The 21,710-nt window shown below is 48.6% G+C and overlaps 2 protein-coding genes across 3 annotated transcripts in view; one reads left to right on the top strand and one right to left on the bottom strand.

Annotated features, from left to right (window-relative positions):
* Window positions 1-299: 299 nt before the first annotated feature.
* Window positions 300-4,384, top strand: TAC4 (tachykinin precursor 4). Its single transcript, XM_002834279.2, has 2 exons — window positions 300-564; window positions 4,283-4,384. The coding sequence occupies exons 1-2, from the start codon at window positions 442-444 to the stop codon at window positions 4,382-4,384; spliced, it is 225 nt and encodes a 74-aa protein (XP_002834325.2). The 5' UTR covers window positions 300-441.
* Window positions 4,385-19,420: 15,036 nt separating this feature from the next.
* KAT7 (lysine acetyltransferase 7) overlaps window positions 19,421-21,710 on the bottom strand; it is a 40,387-nt gene continuing 38,097 nt past the window's right edge. For both annotated transcript variants that reach the window (XM_009236595.4, XM_024235541.3), the window contains one exon: window positions 19,421-21,113. In XM_009236595.4, coding sequence (XP_009234870.1) covers window positions 21,012-21,113 — 102 coding nt within the window. In that variant the 3' untranslated portion in view covers window positions 19,421-21,011. The remainder of the gene's footprint in view (window positions 21,114-21,710) is intronic.

Here is a 21,710-nt window from a genome sequence, read left to right on the forward strand (position 1 = left end):
ATATGGCCCCCTCCCTTATTTCTAAGATGAGAAGTTCCCCTCAGGGTTTCCAGCCTGGAAGCTGCAAGCTCCAGGTCCCACACACTGCCCCACTGTGCACCTGCCACCAGGGAAACAGCCAAAGGTGAGGCAGGTGTTGCATCACAGTGTTAAGCCCTGGGATCAAATGTTAGGGGGCAGCAGTGGAAGAGGTCTGATCCCTCCTCCTGAGCAGCTCCTAATATCATTGGCCTGTCCAGCCAGGGAGGGAGGGGCGTCACAGAAACTGGCCTGGGGGTCAGTTAAGCCAAAGGAAGGAATCAGGAACAGCTGGAAGGACCAGAAAACAGGGGGAGTTTCCCCTATCTACATTCAAGGAGCCAAAGAGCAAACCAAAGCCTGCAGGAGGCGTCTTCAGGCTGAGAGGGGCTCCCAGAGGTTCCAGGACAGTGCAGGCTCACCATGCTGCCTTGCCTCGCCCTGCTTCTCCTGATGGAGCTGCCCGTGTGCACTGTGGCAGGTGATGGTGGAGAGGAACAGACACTCAGCACTGAAGCAGAGACCTGGATAACTGTGGCCTTGGAGGTACTTTTGGGGAGAGGCTCTGACAAGGGCAGGGGATAATCGGCAGTGCAGAGGCAGAAGATTCCCGGCATGGCTGCTGGGAGAGCAGGCAGCCTGCAAGGCAAGTTGTCTGACTCTCTACCCTGAGTAGATTCAAGGCAATGAGCCCTGGCCTGGCAGACCTCCGAAGTGCGTGTGTGTGTGTGTGTGTGTGTGTGTGTGTGTGTGTAAGAAATACTTATTTAACACACGGTATATTTCTGGCACTGTCTGAAATGCTTTATAAATATTAACTCAATCCTCCCATCAACCTCATGGGGAAGGTATCATGACTACCCCTCATTTCACAGATAAGGAAACTGAGGCACAGAGAAGTCAAGTAGTTTGTCCAAAGTTTCACAGCTTCAAAAGCACAACTACACACTTTGCCCAAGGTCTGATTCTGTGTATCTGTGCATCTGAGGAGCTTTTCCAGAATTTTCTTTCAAGGGGATCAACTTAAACAGGACACTATTTGGTCTCACATGTAGAAATGACCCAGCATCTGCACTACCCCCACTCCTGCCTGACAATCTGATTGAGGAGGCAAAGATCCTGACCTCAGGGGTTCCCTAATCAGACAAGGGACAGAGACCAACAGGCCAGAGACAAAGACGGGTAAATAAGAGGCCCGTGCTCAGGGAAGGCTTCCAGGGGGGCAGACAGGACAAGGCTGGGCCTGGCTCCTCCCATTCCCAGGATGGTAAGGACACTGGGGTGGCCTTGGCTAGCGGTCCTGGGCCATGGTGAGGTCCTTGGAGGCGCTTAGAAATGGAGCCGCAGGAAGAGCCATCACGTGGATAGTCCTGCATGGTGGGTTTCCTTTCTGGTTTGTCTGAACCTGGAAGTGCGTGCAGTGAGGAGAAGGCAGCAGGGCTAGGAGTGTCTCCACTGACGCCTGCTGCTTTCTGGACATCAGTTTCCTTACCTGCAAAACGGAGGAGGGAAGTGACCCCCCAACGCTCTTCTCCAGTTTTGATATGCTTCATAGAGTCAGCACCAAACATCAGGGTACCTGGTCTAGAGACAGAAGCCTTGCTGGGTGATGGGGCCTCACTACGCAGCCCCATGGGAAACGTTAAAAACTTCAACTAGTGCTGCTGGACCGCCTCCCAAAAGCACCTCATCCTGCAGCTGGGTCTAATCCTTATTCTCCTTTCACTCTCCTTTAATATCATGTCCCTCTGCTTCCCAAAATACAGGGCTTGGAATATGGGAGGAGAGACTGGGTTAGAAGTCAGGAAGAACTTACAAATGCTGTGGGATGCTAAGCATAATATAAGTGAGGGCCGGCTGTGGAGTCTCATGCCTGTAATCCCAGCACTTTGGAAGGCAGAGGCAGAAGGACTGCTGGAGGCCAGGAGTTCAAGATCAGCCTGGGCAACATAGAAAGACCCCATCTCTACAAAACATAACAAAATTTGCCAGGCATGATGATGCACATCTGTGGCCCCAGCTACTCAAAAGGCTGAGGGGGTAGGATCACTGGGGCCCGGGAAGTTGAGGCTGCAGTGAGTCATGCTTGTGCCTCTGCACTCCAACCTGGGCAACAGAGTGAGCCCCTGTCTCAAAAAAAAAAATGAGGTAACAGGAATGGGGCATGATCGCATCATTTACCTCCCTTGCTCTCAGGGCTCCCCCAACCTGTAGTCATCCCTGGAGTTAGGGATTTGGGTTAAATGGATATGGAGGGCTCTGGGTAGGGGCAGGAGTCCTTTCAGAGTGAATGAGAACCAATGTCTCCGAATGCCCCCCCACCAGGCACAGAAACCCAGTGGGGGAGAAAGGTCAGTCCTATTGAATTCATAAGTGGCCATTCTCTCCAGCTTGCACCTGAAGGCTGCCTCTTACCAAGGCAAAGTGGTTTTCATGAGCTTTTCAGAAATGGGTCCAAATCTCCAAAGAGACTTTTCCAGTTCTTGGCCAGGCTGGGTGACTCCAGCTCAAGATAGCTGCCCCAGCCACTGACGTCCTGGTTGGGTGGGAGGGAAGCAGATGGGAAGTGAGTGAATTAGTCCAAGGCTTAGAAAACAATCCATTCCTGATCCTGAAAGGTGCGACAACACAAGTTGTGAGAGACAAGAGGGTTTACATCGTCCCTAGCCAGGTCCTTGCTGGTCCCAGGAGCTCCAGTGCTACTCCTAGGGAAACTGGGGATGGAAGAAAGAGCCTCTGATCCAAGCCCAGCTCCCAGCCTCCTGGCAGGCGGCTCGCATTACTCTAGGGCTCTATCTTTAGCTTTCCTGGAAAAGGGGACTCCAGCCCCTTCCCTATTCCCAGACTCTCAGGGAAAGGACTCCTCATTCGGCATTCTGTGTCCCATGTGTGCTGGGCTCCTATGTGTGCAAGGCTCAGTGCCAGGAACTGGGGATACAGACATGTGAAGACAGTCTAATGAATGTCACCCACTGTCACTCTCTCAACTAGGGAGCAACTCTCCCTTTCAGCAGAACTGAGCAAGCCCCAGTTCAGAAGTTCAGGTTAAGGTCAGAGAGGGAGAAGGCTTTGGCCAAGGTCACAGAGGCTAATGGAAGAATGAGAATGTCAATCCATAGTCCTTGGTTGAGGACGCCATCAGCACAAGGATTAAAATGTCTTTGCCCAGAGTAATAGCCTCCACCCCTAGACCACATGCCATTTCCTTCCGGGAGGCCCAGGCTCTAAGGCAAGGGAAATCTGGGACAATGGGGGAAGTGCCTGGGGAAGAGAGGTGAGTGGGCATTAGAGTGGGGATAGGGAGGGGAAGCAGTCCTGCCTTGCCTCCTGGGGACCCACCGTGAGTTCACTGGCTGTCCTCTCCTGTCTATGTTGGAGACACTTCCCAAGATAGAGCAGAACCAGTACTGTGAAGTCAGACTTTGAATCTTGGCTCAGCCTCTTCCTGTGTGACCTTGGACAAGTCACTTAACCTCCTTACATCTCAGTTTCTCCATCTGTAAAATGCAGGGGCCGGGGGCAATCATAGTTTCTACTAGTTATGGTGGTTGTGAAGATTAAACGAGATTATGACTGCAGTGTTTCAGACCAGCCTTTGAGCCTGAGTTCAACTTCTGGTTCCACCTCTCACTTCCCAGCTGGGTGACCTTGGACAATTCTTTCTTTTTGAAATGGAGTCTCGCTCTGTCACCTAGGCTGGAGTGCAGGGGCAGGATCTTGGCTCACTGCAGCCTCTGCCTCCCAGGTTCAAGCAATTCTCCTGCCTCAGCCTCCTGAGTAGCTGGGATTACAGGTGTCTACCACCACGCCCAGCTAATTTTTGTATTTTTATTAGAGACAGGGTTTCACCATGTTGGCCAGGCTGGTCTCGAACTCCTGACCTCAAGCGACCCACCCATCTCGGCCTCTCAGAGTGCTGTGATTACAGGTGTGAGCCACTGCGCCCAGCTGAACAATTCTTTAACCTGTGTCTCAGTGTTTTCATGTGTAAAATGACAGTAACAGTACTCAGGGTACTGTTTTCCTGGTGTTTTGGTGAGGTTTAAATTAGTTACTAAAGTGCTCAGAACATAGTAGGTGAAATGTTAGCTATTATTACGAGGATGTGCAGCACTGTGTAAAATATGCAGAAGTGCCCAGTGCCAGTGCACAGCGAGTCTCTGCTGACCACCAGCTGTCACTCCTGAGATTGCCATTGCCCAGGCTGGCCTCGCCGTCTGCTGGACAACCTCCCAACTCTAACACTAACTCTCTGCTTCTTCAGGAAGGCGCTGGCCCCAGCATTCAGCTCCAGCTGCAGGAAGTGAAGACGGGCAAGCCAAGCCAGTTCTTTGGGCTGATGGGGAAGCGAGTGGGAGGTGAGTGACAATGACAATGGAGCCCAGCAAGCAGGGGTTCTGAGTGGGTTCTGCAACATAAAGCAGAGGCCCTAAGTCAAAGCCTAGGAACTGGGGTCAGGTACTCCAGTCCAGCAGGGGTCGCTCAGATGAGGTGGCACAGACTGTCCATAGAAACTATCATCCAGGCCGGGGGGCAGTGGCTCATGTCTGTAATCCCAGCACTTTGGCAGGCCGAGGTGGGTAAATCACTTAAGGTCAGGAGTTTGAGACCAGCCTGGCCAACATGGTGAAACCCCATCTCTATTAAAAATACAAAAATTAGACAAACATGGTGGCACATGCCTGTAATCCCAGCTACTCAGGAGGCTGAGGCAGTAGAATCGCTTGAACCCGGGAGGCAGAGGTTGCAGTGAGCCAAGATCACGCCACTACACTCCAGCCTGGGCGACAAAGCGAGACCGCATCTCAAAAAAAGAAATTAGCATCCAACCAGGACACTTTGGAGAGTGTTAGTAATTACGCCAGGCAACAGGTGTAAACCAGGCTGTTCCCAACAATGGGGAGCACGGTCACCTGCAGGGTGGGGGCACAGGCTCTGCACCCTGGGTGGTGCCTTCCATGCTCTGGATGACTCTGGGGAGTGGCAGTGAAGCTAGAGACCAGTCTGGATGTGGGCAAAGCCACAAGCCAAGCTTTCTAGTCAATTTTCTTTGGCTGAAACAAAATTACTAACTTAAACCCGTGTTCCCTGAAGACACTTTCAACTCAGGAGTCCTGTCCTCGGGGGACCAGGAGAAAATACTCTGCACACAGAGCAGTTTTCTCTCATTGTCAATATTATATTTTTTAAGTGGTAATGCTCCATGTTGGCTTGGTGTGAAAAAACTGGCACTTTTACACTGTCTATTTGGAGGACACGTTGGCAATCTCCAGGCAAGTTGGAAATGTGCTTACCTTTCTGACCCAGAGTCTCGCTTCTCAGGCAGCCATGCTGTTGCTACATGAGCCCTGAGGGTGTTCACTGCCAACATGCTTGTAATAGCAAGAATTCGGAAATAACATAAACACCATCAATCAGGGAATGGTCAAAATCTATTAGGCATATCCTTAACCCTTGTGGCCATTAAGAGAATGAGGCAGACCCATAGAAAGATACGGAAAGATCTCCAAGATACATGGTTAAGTGGGAAAAAGCATGTTACAGATCAATATTCAAGAGGAGCCTACTTGTTTTTAAAAAACGACATACACACAGATATGCAAATGCATGGGGAAAGTTCTAGAAGGATAAATATCAAACTGTAAACAGTGGTTACTTCAAGGACAGGAAGTGGAGATGAGGGGGAGAAAGGGAAGAGAGACTTTAAATTTTACTTGTACAAACCTTTTCAAAATAGTGGATGTATTCAAGGACTGCTTTTGTAATAAAAAAAAAATACACGTATAAAAAATAGAGAAAACCAACCTGTGACCAAGCACTTTTGGCCTTAGTTTCCTCTTCTACAAAATGAGTTTTGAACTGAGCCATTTCAAACTTCTTTTTTTTTTGAGAGTCTCACACTGTCACCCAGGCTGGAGTGCAATGGTGCGATCTCAGCTCACTACAACCTCCGCCTCCTGGGTTCAAGCAATTCTCCTGCCTCAGCCTCCCAAGTAGTTGAGATTACAGGCACCTGCCACCATGCCTGGCTAATTTTTTGTATTTTTAGTAGAGATGGGGTTTCACTACGTTGGCCGGGCTGGTCTCGAATTCCTGACCTTGTGATCCGCCCACCTCGGTCTCCCAAAGTGCTGGGATTACAGGTGTGAGCCAACGTGCCTGGCCCATTTCAAACTTCTTTTCCAAATCCAACAACCCATGAAGAATGGGGGATGGGAATGTCAGAGAAAATACTTCTTGAGCACCTACTATGAGGCTGAGGCGGGAAGATCATGAGGTCAGGAAATCAAGACCATCCTGGCTAATGCGGTGAAACCCCATCTCTACTAAAAATACAAAAAAATTAGCCGGGCATGGTGGCGGGCGCCCGTAGTCCCAGCTACTCAGGAGGCTGAGGCAGGAGAATGGCGTGAACCCGGGAGGCGGAGCTTGCAGTGAGCCGAGATTGCACCACTGCACTCCAGCCTGGGCAACAGAGTTAGACTCTCAAAAAAAAAAAAAAAAAAAGATTAAATTTCCACAATAATATCCCCCTTATCACAAGCGGGGAAACCAAGGCTCAGATAGGTTAAGCACTTTTCCCAAGGATGCCCACCCGGCTGGCACCAGGTGCCAGTGACCCCAAAGTCTGTGCACTTCCAGCCACTCCACACCGCCCCCCACCAGCACACTCCTACTGCCACAGAGGATAACCGGGGATGACTAGAATTCTACTGAAGACCCACCAATGCACCAACCCTCAAAGAACTGGAGCCTTTCCCACCTCACCAAGCCCCCAGGGAAGCAGTGCAGTCCGCAGTCCTCATTCCTTCTTTCTCCTTCCCCCAGGAAGACTTCTGATCCAGCCAAGGAGAAAAAAAGGTAAGTATTGCCCAAACCTGCCCTCAACATGCCCCCTGGGGAGGGTTGAGTTGTCCTCAGCACAAACAAACCAGGTGGGTGAGGGGAGATGCTCTGGCCAGGGGCAGGCCAGGCTGGTATTGCTGTGCAGAGGTGGGGCCAGTGTGGTTTGGCCATGCTAGGCTTTCTGGTTGTTTCCTTAAGAGGGGTGGTCCTAAGGAGCAGCTGCAGGGATAGGAATAGACAGTGATGGATCTAGTTCAACCAGTGTTTCAAAATTACCTTAGGTCTAAAGCCTGGAATTAGGAAAAAAAAAAAAAAAGTCAACCACTAGAGATAAGAGTGCTTAAAGTTTCAAACCATGGCACCCAGATGATCTTAAAAGTGCAAATCTGGGCCAGGCAGTGGCTCACGCCTGTAATCTCAGCACTTTGGGAGGCCAAGACAGCCAGATCACTTGAGGTCAGGAGTTCGAGACCAGCCTGGCCAACATGGCAACTAAAAATACAAAATACAACTAAAAATGCAAACATTAGCCCGGTGTAGTGGCAGGTGCCTGTGGTCCCAGCTACTTCGGAAGCTGAAGCTGGAGAATCACTTGAACCCAGGAGGCGGGGGTTGCAGTGAGCCGAGTCCAGGCCGGGTGACAGAGGGAGACTCTGTCTCAAAAAAAAAAATACAAATCTAAGAAGCCACTACTCTGCTTAAATCTTTCAGCGAAAAGGGAAAAACAAAATCAAAAGAAAATAAAGCAACTGGCCGGGTGGGTGTGATGGCTCACGCCTGTAATCCCAGCATTTTGGGAAGCTGAGGCGGGTGATCACCTGAGATCAGGAGTTCGAGACCAGCCTGGCCAACGTGGTGAAACCCTTTCTCTACTAAAAATATCAAAATTAGCCCGGCATGGTGGCAGGTGCCTGTAATCCCAGCTACTTGGGAGGCTGAGGCAGGAGAATGGCTTGAACCTGGGAGGCAGAGGTTGCAGTGAGCCGAGATCACGCCACTGCATTCCAGCCTGGGCGACAAGAGCGAGACTCCATCTCAAAAAAAAAAGAAAGAAAGAAAAGAAAAGAAAAAAAAAGAAACCAACCTGTACCCTCCACTCCCTCAGTGCTCTCAGGACCAAGTCTAGTCCCGTAATGTGACTCACCGCATCCTTCAGGCCTGCCTCACTGACTTGACTCCTAGCCCCATCCTAACCAGCTCTCCTTCCCTGACTGCCTACCCTACACAGAGGTTGTCTCCGTGGCCTAGTGCGACCCTGTTCCTGGCACACTGTACCACACTGTCTTGCTGGGTCACATGGCTGGCTGGTGTCCCCAGACTGGAAGCCCCCCAACACACAGGCATCAGGTCTGCTGTCACCTCTGTATCTGTATCTCCAGTTCCCAGCAGTTTCTGCCTGTTAGAAGCACCACTAGGTGTTTGTGAAGGGAGAGCAGAGGGAGAATGGAGGAAGGGGAGAAAGGAATCAATGAATGAATCAGTGAATAAATTAATCAGTCCATGGTGTTTCCTCGCCTCTCGGGATGACAGAGAAATGATTCCATTTGCAAGGCCCCAGCCCTGGCCCTGGCCCTGCCCTTCCCTAGTTCCCAAGACAGCCTACCTCTGCTGCCTCTCTCTTCTCTACCACTTCTCTCTCCCACTGCCAGTGTATCAGCTGCAACACACGTTCCAGGGCCTCCTGGGCAAGAGAAGCCTGTCCACAGAAGGTAGGCAAGGGGTGCTGGTGGTTGCAAGGGCATCATGGGAAAATGGCCAGACATTTTGCTGCCAGTCTCCAAGGTGGGGGCTGGGCAGCTAGACAGACAGGCTCCCCACAAGCCGTCATGGGGAGGCCCCCAGGGGAGGCAGTCGAGTGCAAGGAGGTGGTCCCTTTGATGATCCAAGACTGAAATTGCTGTGGCCCAGAAGCTGCACCCTCCCCACCCATGACACACCCAGGCGCACTCTGCCCTGCCCCCACCCCTGCCCCTCAGGGCCAGCTGAAACCACAGGGACTGATGCCTAGTTTTCCAGACCTTGGAACATCCCCTACTCCCTCACTGTTTGCAAAGCTCTAATCGTTGATCATTACACTAATCATTGATCATTAGAGGGTCATGCCTTTAGTCTTCAGAGATTTTCTGCCTTCAACAACTGTAAATAAGTGCAGATCACTCTGGGAGGAATAACACCACAAGCAGTTATCAGTTCACACCTTCTAGAAGAGGCCACGCCCCCAAATGGTTCCAGGGGACCAGGCATGAAAGTAGGTAAATCAATCAGGTTGGGGAAAGGTCACAGCTCAAGTGAGCGGGCAGTGGGCGCCCCGGCAGGTCACAGACACTGAGCTCCAGTCTGCCTTCCCTAGTGCCTAACCTCCTCCACCGGAGCTGCAGACTTCTGGACCCCTCGCCTCCCTAGCACCCCTGAAAGAACACCTGCTCGACTCATTCCATTCAATAGCCATGGAAGTCACCTCAATAACAAATAGAGATGAATGTTCCTCCACGCATGGTGTGGGCAGGAGTATTAGGAGTCAGTCATCATTTTTCAGAGATGGAAAGCTACTGGCCCATAGTCACACAGTGAGCCGATAACAGAGCCAGGACTAAACTGTGTCTCCTGCTTCCTAGTCCATGTCACCTGCCATGTTCCCAGGACTCTTGGATAGCCTTCCCCACCTCTAAAGAGGGTAACTGAGGGTGGGCTCCATCCATGCTCCGGAGGCATTAGCAATTGAATAATGGAAGATATGACAGATGAGCCTATAATTCCATTGCCCTAGGTATCTCCAGACAGGAGAGAGGGGTTAGGAAGATGAAGGCCTTCAATGCAACTAGGGAAGACTTCTAAGGGTGGAGGAGCCAGAAAAGACCCCCCCCACTAACCATGGTTCATACACCAAACTCTCCCCAGGCAGAGAGGATAAGGCCCAAGGTTCAGAGTAAAAGACCCCACCGCAGACTTCCCAGAGGACATGGTGCCAGTTCTTCCTACCTGGATGTCACAGCTGACAAGCCGGCAGGCCAACTCTCTTCTCTGTGTCTCCTGTCCTCATCGCTGGCACTTCACACAAGGCCCACACTGAACCCACTGGGCTTCTTTCTGGACTCTCGGTGTCAGGCAGCAGTCCTGCATAAATGCACAGCTTCGCCGTTGCAAGCTGCATTGACTGCCCTCCCTCACACTCAGAGCTGGCATCTCACTGCACAGCAGTGAGACTCACACACTCTGTATCCTGTGCCTAGCACACAGCAGGCGCTCAATAAATGAGTGACCAGTGAATGGCTCCTTCTCTGGTGCACAGCAGAGGGCAGGAATGGCCTGGGCTCTGTAGCCTGTTCAGTGGCCTCACTGATATGTCAACAGGCCAAGAGCCTTTTTGCAGAATCACAGAGACATACTGAACAGCCCTGGTCCTGCCCCCAGGTGGGAAAACAGGCTTGGGACACAGGTAAGGATGACAGAAACAGGAAAGAGACCACGATGGGATGGGAAGGTATTGCAGGCATTTTGGAAGGGAAGGGATTTGAAAACAAGGGGTCTTTCTTCCCTTTAGGGTCCTCTGAAGCCCCAGCCTGAAAGAAGACACCCTCTCCCTACTCACAGACATGATCTCAAGAGCTCAAATCCATGTGTCTCCTGACTCGGAGAACAGGGTCCCAGCTTATTCGATTGTCTTGTATAAGGTGACCCTTCAACTAACTGCCTTGTGGTTAAGACACAGTCCCATTCTTGAGCACCTTAGAAGAGCAAAACAGCTCCCAACCTCAGGGAGCCCCAGACTGAGAAGGCAACTGTCCCTGCACTAGCAGTTTATAGGCAGGTGGGACACAGAGGACCCCTTAGAAAGCAGCATGAGCCAGCATGAAATCCTGGAGGCAAACCTAGGTCCTAAATGTGGAGGTGCTGAACCAAAGAATGCACTGGGAATTGTGTGTGGGTCCAGCAGTAAAGGAGGCTCATTAATCCACTAGGCTACAAAGCATTTAGCTTCTGTGTCCCTCTCTCCAAAATAAAGAAAACAGGTTAGGAGTTTTTCTGGGTGTTTGATTCTTTACAGGCAGGTGGGGGGGAGCTGGGAGCTGGACTATGTTTAAAAGAAAGGGGGCCGGGCACGGTGGCTCACGCCTGTAGTCCCAGCACTCTGGGAGGCTGAGGCAGGCAGACCACGAGGTCAGGAGTTCCAGATCTGCCTGGCCAACATAGTGAAACCCCATCTCTACTAAATATATAAAAATTAGCTGGGCATGGTGGCATGCACCTGTAGTCCCAGCTACTTGGGAGGCTGAGGCAGAAGAATCGCTTGAACCTGGGAGGTGGGTGTTGTAAGCCAAGATTGCACCACTGCACTCCAGCCTGGACAACAGAGTGAGACTCTTAAAAAAAAAAAAAAAAAAAAAAGGACGAGGAAGCAGGCGTGCTGGTACAGAGGGCAGGACCCTCCTGTGGGTGCCAGAAAAGGCTTTAGAGACAACGAAGGTGGCTGCAAGGAGGAGGCCAAATGGCCAGCATACGCAGGAAGAGTCCTTGCACTTGCACTTAACCTGTAGTGAGGTAGTCTCTCTCCCAAGACTCACTATTCACTGTGAGCCCCTAACAAACCCCAGGGCCCCGTTTTCTCCATCTTCACACCTTACCATCATGTCCAGCAATGAATATGGGAGTGGGGGCCAGTGCAAGCCTCCTCCTTGGAACTCTGACACTGCTGCAGAATTTTCCAGTTAATGTACTTCCCATCTCACCCACTCCTAACCTCCTAACCCACCAGGCATCCCAGGTGCCTGCCCCACCCCACCCAGCCACCGGTGAGGTGCCAAGAGGTGGTTCACTGCAATAATCCAACTCAAAGCACCAGCAAAGAGGGCTGAAGATCTCATTCTTGTGTTTGAAGTCGGGGACATTTAGGACAAAAGTGAACTCACCAAATAGTTTCATCTATGTGCCAGCATTTCACTAGGAACTCCGATGGGACTGGGGATATGAATGAAGTGTGACATTGGAATTTGCCCTTGAAGACCTCACAGTATTATAGGAGAGCCAAGATGTACTAACGGACGCAAATTCCGCCTTCTGCTCCCCAGTCCTATCTTTCTCAAGCTCACCACGTTCACTCTTGCTTCTGGCTTCTGCACATGCCATTCTTTCCATCCTGGTGAGTGAATTCTTTGCCAAGATCCATTTCTCTGTAAAGGTTTTCCAGCCCAGGAAACACTCGTCCATTCCCTCCTTGGCATTCCCGAAATGCCTTACAAGTTCTTTCATTCAGCACTTCCTCTGTGTTACAATGTTGATGTTATAATTAATGATTTACCTCCCCTGCAGAACAGGGTTTCTGAAGAACGCAGACCACATCTTATTATCTTTGCACCCTCAGCGCCAACAATAGTGCTTGGCACATGAGAGGTCCCTGGAGAGCATTGTGACGGACTCACATTTCCTGTCCTCAAGGAGTCTGTCTCTAGAGAGCCAAACTTAATACAAGTAACTGAAATAAATTGTAGCAGCTGCTATTTACTGAACACGTCCCATAGTTCTCACTCAACCTTCCATACACTGAACTGTTGATCCACTGCCGCAAAGCTACTCACCATCTTCTGCAACTCTACAAACGGCACCTCCACGTACCCAGCTACAAACCTGGGAGTTCCCCTCAATTCCTCAAACCTAACTCATTATCCCCTAGCTGATGACCCTTCCACAATCTATCTTGAGTCCACCTACTTCTTGCCATCTTGTCACTGTTGGTAACAGCCACTCTCCTCCCTTGTCTTGGAGGGCAGTAGCCTCCTGGCAGACCTCCTTGCTTTCCACCCTCCTGCCAGCCAGCCACCCCCAGCCTTTGTCCACCGGAGAGTGACCTTTTAAAATGGGAAAAAGGATCGCGTCCATTCCTTGTCGGCCACAGTCCAACGGTGTCCTAGCATACACTTGACATTCTTGCAGAAACCTCCAGGGCCCTGTGCTCTACAGTCCCTCTCCTCTGTGTTGTCACACTCGCCACCAGGCTCTCTCAGACACACACACCAAATGCTGGCCTGCTCTGGGATCTGGACACTGCCCCAGTCCCTCTACTCCATATTGCCCCCACCCTGCTAACTCATCTTTCAGCTCTCAGGATAAAGGTCCTTTTTTAGACAGGGCTTACCACCGGTTCCCCAGACTCAACTAATTCCCACCTTAGATGGTGGGCAGAACAGAACTTGTTTACTGACTACATGAATGAATATATGGCAGGCACTGCAAGAGAATTTTCCACAATTTTATCCCCATTCTGCCAATGTGGATAAGCCACTTGCTTGAAGTTACAAAGGAAATGACAGCCAGGATTTAGGCTACGGTGGCTTGACTTCACATGCATCAACCCCCACACTTGGTCTATGCCATGATAGTTCAGACAAGTCTCAAGCAGAATTAGGGGCCTATTTGGGTGGGAAAGAAACATTTCCAAAAGCCCTACCCCAGGACACCAGTCCAAGAGGCTCCTGCCAGATCAAATCATTTTAGGAAATGTTACATCCTGTGTCTTCTTGGAAAACTCCAACACCCATTAGCCTACTGAAGGTTTTGGGAAATCTTCAAGTCAAGAAACATACTGGTATTATCTTCATTTTTTGAGACAGGGTCTTGCTCTGTCACCCAGGCTGGAGCACACTGGTGGGATCTCAGCTGACCACAGCCTCGACTTCCTGGGCTCAGGTGATCCTCCTACCTCAGCCTCCCGAGTAGCTGGCACTATGGGTGCACACCACCACGCCCAGCTAATTTTTTTGTAGAGATTGGGTCTCCCTATGTTGCCCAGGCTGGTCTCGAACTCCTGGGCTCAAGTGATCCTCCCACCATGCCTGGCCTGATACTAACTTTGGAAACACTCTGTGTTTTCCAAATTTATTTGACCACAGAACTTTTTGCCTATACTTTGACATTTAATGGAACACACTTCATGGAACGTTGAAGTGGAGGCTTTCTCAGTAAATACAAGAAAGGGAATAACAGACTAATCCTGTTGCACATTGAGGTTATGTGTAAGGGAATGATGAAAGCTATGTAGGTTGAGTCAGCTTACGGAAAGACTTGAAAGCCAGGATAAACATGAACTTAATCCATTGAGCAATGAGAAGCCACATGAATTCTGGAGCAGGCAGGTGATGAGCAGTATCTCGACAGCAGAAGGCAGCTGGGTGCAGCGGCTCATGCCTGTAATCCCAACACTTCGCGAGGCCGAGGCAGGCTGATTGCTAGGCTGATTGCTTGAGCTCCGCTTGAACCAGCCTGGGCAACACGGCGAAACCTTGTCTCTACTGAAAATACAAAAAGTTAGCTGGGCGTGGTAGTGCACGCCTGTGGTCTCAACTACTCTGAAGGTTGAGGTGGGAGGATAGCTGGAGCCTGGGAAGGTGACGCAGCAGTGAGCCGTGATCGCACCACTGCACTCCAGCCTGGGTGACAGAAGGAGACCCTGTCTCATCAATCAATCAATCAATCCATACATACATACACACATACATACACACAGAAGGATATTCTTCAGTTTTCCTGATCCACTTAAGGAGGTGGCTAAGAACTCCAAGGCCAGCCAGTTATCTCAGAAGCAATTTGACTGACAGTGAAGACACGATAAATAACCAAACGAGGTGAACTGACTGAGGCTGCCATTTACACAGAACATAAACAGTGTCCCCTGGAATTGCACAAGGTGGTAGCCTTCCTCTAGGCACATCTGGCTTCCAATCAACCTACAGGGCAAACTGAATTCCAGCCCTTTAGTTTCCGAAGTCCCCTTGTTTCACTTCTCGATTGCCATGTATCAAACCATTCCAAAACGTGTGGTTAAAACAGTATTCTCATAATTCTCTGGGTTAACAGGACTCAGCTAGATGTCTTTAGTGTCATGTGGTATCAGCAAGGGCCACTCGTGAGGGTGCATTCAGCTGGGAGTCTGGCGGGGTTGAAACCTTCAAGAGACACAAGTCTGGGCTTTTAGTGCTGTGACTACAGCACCTTGGTTCTCCTATGCATCATCTCTCACCATTCAGTAATTTAGCCCAAGCTTCTCGTTTGGAAACATGTCAGCTCATTTTCAAGAGCAAAAGTGGAAGCTGCCAAAATATCACTTCCATATCCGATTAGTCAAAACAAGTCACAAGTTCAGCCCACGCTGAGGAAAAAAATAGACCTTATTGGAAGTAGCACGTGCACAGAGGATGAGAGCAACTGTTGGTGGCCATCGTTGGAGATGATCTACCACACCTCTAAATTTGTGAGATAAGAGTGTAGGTTTCTGATAAGTTTGGAATTGAATGTATGGTAAGCTGTTTCCAGAAACAAATGCCCAGTTAAGAACAAAGACTGGTTTCTTGGAATGAACATGACTTGTCGAGGGTAAAGATGTTTATATCTCACATGGAACATTGTGAGGAGCCATGGAGCCAGAGTTGTGCAATAGTACAGGTTATTTTCTCCATTCTTGGGCACAAGTAAACAAATCCCCAAACCCCCAAATGGTAACAACATGACCTGGACTTAAAGGTATTGCACAAGAGGTTAGGGGCAAACTGATGTTTTGGCACCAGGGACATTTCTCATCGCTGGGCAATCCTTTGTTTCCTTCTTGGTTACATTCATTGGGATTTTGTTGCAGATACCACACAGGAAGAAGGCTATTAAACTGCCCCTATCAGCAGGAAACAGTCTGGAGGAGGCAGTCACACATAATTTTGTGGAAGAAAGTGCTGAGACAAAACCAGCTGAGGTCTGATTCCATGATCCCAATGAACAGCAAAGGGTGGCTTCTAGAAGTCCTAGCACACATCACATACTATCATTCAGGAAAGTAGTTTTCATATTTTATTCTCATGACATTCAACACTTTGATATGCTGTACATATGTGCACCTGTGAGACACAAGAGGTAGAGGAAACTAATGCTGAGAGCCTCAGTGAGCCAGGCCTTCTCCCTGCTGCCATTCTTTTCACTTGATGGGACTGGTTATTTGAGCTTGAGCACACTAAACTAGCTGAGGGTTGTGTGGTAAAAGGATTCCTGCTGTCTCACTGGGGCTTTTTCTCAAACCAGGGTTTCTTAACTCCATGTCCAAGAATGGACTTCAACGGCACAATTTCCTCAACTATAGACAAATGTGTGCATATTTACAAGGGTGATTTTTAAAAATCCAGTGCTTTAATTAGAGTCTCAAGGACAGAAGAAAAAAGTGGTAAAAGGATCATGGCTGAGCTGTGCTTCTTGATCCTGGGGCAGCTCGTGAGACTTTGTTTTGACCCACCCCACCCAGAACTATAGGGACAAATCAGTACAAATCAAAGTTGAGGACAAGTCAAAAGCATCACCTTGTCATTTAAAGGTTATACCACACTGTTAAAAGTTACTTGGCTGGGCGCGGTGGCTCCTGCCTATAATCCCAGCACTTTGGGAGGCTGAGGTGAGTGGATCACCTGAGGTCAGGAGTTCAAGACCAGCCTAGCCAACAGGGCAAAACCTCATCTCTACTAAAAATACAAAAATCAGCCAGGCGAGGTGGTGGGCACCTGTAATCCCAGCTACTTGGGAGGCTGAGGCAGGAGAATCGCTTGAACCCGGGAGGCAGAGGTTGCAATGAGCCGAGATCACGCCACTGCACTACAGCATAGATGACAGAGTGAGACGTCATCTTAAAAAAAAAAAAAAAAAAAAAAAAAGGCTGGGTGCGATTGCTCATGCCTGTAATCCCAGCACTTTGGGAGGCTGAGGCGGGTGGATCACGAGGGCAGGAGATCCGAGATCATCCTGGCTAACATGGTGAAACCTCGTTCTACTAAAAATACAAAAAATTAGCCGGGCGTGGTGGTGGGCACCTGTAGCCCCAGCTACTCGGGAGACTGAGGCAGAAGAATGGCGTGAACCCAGGAGGCGGAGCTTGCAGTGAGCCAAGATCGCACCACTGCACTCCAGCCTGGGCGACAGAACGAAACTCCATCTCAAAAAAAAATATTACTTAATATGACTCACTATCCCCAGATAAGAAATGGGAAAATAGCATGGAAGCATCAGGTGACCAGACCTCATAACAATGCCAGAAGTATGGGATTTGGACTCAGGGAAGCAAGGCTCTCTCATTCTATTGCTATAACACAGCAGCAAGACCGCTATGAGCCTCAATTTTTCATCTGGAAGAAGACTATAATATCCACCTTACTGTGCTGTGGAGAGGAATGAAGAAAACCATGAAAGTAAAGGGACAGTGCTTACTAAACAGTTTATTCCTAAATCAGAAACAATGCCAGAATGAGGCACATCTTTTGCTTCCTGGTTTAGCTCTGTAGCCCCCTAAAGTTGCTGCTTCTAAAGCCAACTAACATCAATCAATTCTGTTTTTTGTTTTTGAGACAGGGTCTCACTCTGTCACCTAGGCTGCAGTGCAGTGGCATCATCTTGGCTCACTGCAACTTCTACCTCCCAGGTTCAGACGATTCTCGTGCCTCAGCCTCCCAAGTAGCTGAGACTACAGGCATGTGCCCACGTCCAATTTTTCTATTTTTTGTAGAGCTGGGGTTTCATCATGCTGCCCAGGCTAGTCTCGAATTCCTAGACTGAAGCGATCTGCCCACCTTGGCCTCCCAAAGTGCTGAGATTACAGACTATTACAGAGCTATCATGGCTGGCTTAAAAATCAGTCCTTTTTACTGTAATGAGTTAATTTGGTTAATAATTAAAAAATAATAAGAAAAAATATAAAAAGAAAATCAATCCTTTTGCCTGAAAGTTTTCACCAGTTTCATTATTATCCTTGTAATGGAAGCCATCAGAAACAAAGAAATCCAACTAGAAGGGAGAGGATGATTCATCATTAAGGAATCAAAAACAGTAGAAGCAAACAGTAGAGCGGAGGGTCGGGCTATCAATGTAGACAGACCAGAATTGAAGTTTCTGGCTTTGCTGCTCACCTCCACCTTGGATTCCAGGTCTCCTTTGGCAAACCAGTGTATGCATCTACTGTACAGGGCTAGTATGAGGGTCAAATGAGGCAGTATGAAGGTACAGTGACAACCATATGGGAAGCAACCAGCCCATGCTATGGCTCTCTTCCTCCAGAAATAGAGTAGATACTTCCATTGAGCAGGTTTCAGGAACAATTTCAGACTTTTGCTCTTCGAATAAAGGAGCTTAAGCAGCTAAGCTTCTGTTATGCAGATAAGAGGAAGTTAAAAGCTAGGTGCAGAGGCTCACGGCTGTAATCCCAGCACTTTGGGAGGATGAGGTGGGTGATCACTTGAGGTCAAGAGTTTGAGACTGGCCTGGCCAACATGGCAAAACCCTGTCTCTACTAAACATACAAAAATTAGCCAGGTGGCCTGCACCTGTAATCCCAGCTACTTGGGAGGCTGAGGCAGGAGAATCACCGGAATCCAGGATGCGGACGTTGCAGTGAGCTGAGATCATGCCACTGCATTCTGGCCTGGATGATAGAGTGAGACTCTGTCTTTAAAAAAAAAAAAAAAAAGGGTTGGGTGCAGTGGCTCACGCCTGTAATCCCAGCACTTTGGGAGACCAAGGTGAGTGGATCACCTGAGGTCAGGAGTTCAAGATCAGCCTGGCCAACATGACGAAACCCTGTCTCTACTAAAAATACAAAAATTAGCTGGGCATGGTGACAGGCACCTGTAATCCCAGCTACTCAGAAGGCTGAGACAGAAGAACCACTTGAACCCGGGAGGCGGAGTTTGTGAGCCAAGATCACGCCACTGCACTCCAACCTGGGCGACAGAGCCAAACTCCAACTCAAAAAAAAAAAAGAGGGAGTGAAATGGGATAGTCTCACTCAAACTTGCCAAGGGAAGTGAAACTCTGTTCCCACACCTGTGGGGGTTTAAATGAGATAATAAATCCTTTTATTTTTCAGTGAGTAAAGTGGGATGGCAAAGCGAGTGGAGACCTGGGATCAGGACTGTGCAAAAAACTTCAGCTTGTATGGGTTCTCACCACTACTGGCCACAGTGAGTGAAACCATTCCAGCACATACAATTCCCAGCCTCCTCCTTTCCACCATATGGATGTTAGTGCTCAGCCACCCTTTTCCTGTGCTGGGTATATCTTACAGGAAAATGCAGCTATTTTCAAAAAGAATCATTTCAACCTGGGAGAGAGTCAATAATTAGAGGTGACACTGCTCAATACTGGTGAATGAGCTTGGAGATGAGAATGGATATCTGTTCCCATCTCCCACAGGCATCAACTGTACCCCCATATATCCTAATTTCTTATTGGTTCCTTTGCCCCTAAAATCAGTGGAAAATGGCACTTAGTGAAAGAATGGGTAATACTAATCATTGCTACGTATACTGATTAGCTGGAACCAAATTGAGGCAGATCAAATTTGTGCCACCATCTAGAGAAGTTCAGAGTGAGCACTCCCTTGATCTTTACAGCCTGTATCACAGGGAAAAACATTCCATAGCCACAAACCACATCCCTCAACAGTTTACTGCTAGGGAAAGCAAATCCCAAGTGCATTTACTATTAGTAGCAGATCGTGTGCATCATTTTCATATATAAATGAGAGCCCCCAGATGAAACAGACTTGAGCAGAGAACATGCTTTATTGAGGAGTAGATATAGAAGAGCACATTCTACCACATGTGGGGAAGGGTTTAGCTTCTGTAAAAGGCCTTTATCCCTTAAGAAAACCCCTAGTGAAGTTGCTTTTGGATAAATTTTAACAGTGACACTGAAACTGGAGGGGAGCTGCCACTGAACATGCTTAAAATTAGCTCCCCCAACCCACAGTGAATATAAGTAGTGTACAGAGATGACAAGAGAAAGGCACAAATGACCGGAGTCAGGGATTGTGGTGAGGGCTCCACATGAAGACAGCATGTTGGAGGAGACCAAGTTGGGAAGGGTGACATGTCATACATCAAAAGTTGCCCCAAGATAGCAGGTTATAATGGGCTAGAGAGAAATTAGAGGGAACATCTCTTCCTTCACTTGAACAACACCAAAAATAGAAGACCAGAGAATAGAAGGATGGTGACAAATCCCAAAAAGGAAATGGAGGAGAAGTTCGTGGAAGGGCAGAAGCACTTTAATCCTAGAGGGAGGGTGAGGCACTGTTGAAAAGAGAAGCAAACCTTGGCAGGGGTGGCCATTCTGCCTTGCTGAGTCATGGGCTGAGATACGGAAGTCACTTTCAATCATTTTCAACTTCTCCCAGGGCATTCAGACAAAATCAGTGCAAGGTATATGGAAGTACAGATGTACTGTATCAGACTAGTGGAGGTGAAAAGGTTTCTGCAGTATAATTAACCAGTTAATATGCAGCATGAAAGGGAGAAGTGGACATTACTTTTGGCACCTGCAAACGTAAAAAGTGGGCGTAAAGAGAGAAGGAAATATTTACTAGTGAGTACTTTACAGTGAGGCAAAAAGTAGTATCCGCTCCCTTTCACCAGGACACTGCCCACTGCCCACAGGTGAACTCAAATCAAACCCAGAACCACCACCCCTTCATTCTTCTCTCCATCTCATTCAGATCAATTATATGTTATTACCATGACTAGTCCCTGGGAAACTCTTCAAAAGTATTTGGCTCTGGTTAGCCCAATACAGATCAAAAAAAGGTCTCTTAATCAAAATGAAGGAAAGAAATTTAAAGCAAGATGGAACCCAAAGTGAATGGACCCCCTGCCAATCCACACACACTCACAAGTGCCAACTTTTCCCTGCCCCTCCATAGAACACACATATAAGGAGTAACTGGAAAGGTCCTGGTGGTGGCAGCCATATTTGGAGGTCTGGTGACCAGGCGGCAAGCACTAGTACCACGCTTAGAAGACACAACACAACCTCATGGGGCAAGAGGACATGAGGAGAGAACCAGTGACTGGACAGGTACAGTACCATAACAGAACTCCTTGGGTCAGTGCTGAGAGACCTGCACTCAAGTCTAATACAGATCCCATCCAGGCAACCTCACTGAGGCCGAAACAACAGTTCCTCAGAACCAGCGTCTGCAGTGTACACAAAGGTCGGAGCCAGGACAGTCCTGAGGGGGATGGCCTTCCCAAAGGATACTGTACTTGCCAATCACAAGAGCAACAGAAATGACAGACAGATCCCTAGGGTACGGATTCCTACTGCTGGGGTTCGCTGGCTCGGAATGACAGGTCACTTTAAGTGCCCTTGGGAGGGGTCCATTTTAAGCAGCTGGGATCCATGGTTTTATTGGAGTTGGACCTTTTGGCCTCTTTGGCTATCCACTCATCAATCAGGTCCTGAGGGAGAACAATGGAAAAAAGGATTATATACTTTCAACTCAAGTGCCTTTACATAGATTCCAAAATAACTAACTGCCAAGAAGGAATTGCAAAGGTTTAACAACATATTAGGGTATCAAAAAAATACTATATTTTGACTTATAAACTGCTTTCCTATCTAATCCATTCTTCCTACTTTACCCTCAGTGAGAAATGAAAATCATCACTCACTGACCTTTATTGTATGTATGAAATAATTTAAAAAATTAGAAGTGAGTATGAGTTGAGACAGCATTTGTGAAGATTCCTCTACAGATGGGCAATTTCCTCCCATCTAAGAAAAACATCAAATGACAGAAATGCTGTACAACATAAAGCTGCTTAACTGGAGCTGCTTAACTTGTGTCATCCAAATTTGAGACAGGAGCTTACCAAAACCTTCTGATAAGGATAAGGCAACACAGACATCACTGCCAGCTACAGAAATGAGAGCCAGTAAAAGGGGCGTGTAGCCCAACTCCTTTAAGGGAAGGTTCTCTTGAGTCTTAAGGCCCCTACTTTGCTCTGCTAAGCCTTGAAGGACATCCAGCAATGAGCAAACCCCTGATGAAAACC

Source organism: Pongo abelii, chromosome 19, assembly GCF_028885655.2.
Source record: "Pongo abelii isolate AG06213 chromosome 19, NHGRI_mPonAbe1-v2.0_pri, whole genome shotgun sequence".
Classification (NCBI taxonomy): domain Eukaryota; kingdom Metazoa; phylum Chordata; class Mammalia; order Primates; family Hominidae; genus Pongo; species Pongo abelii.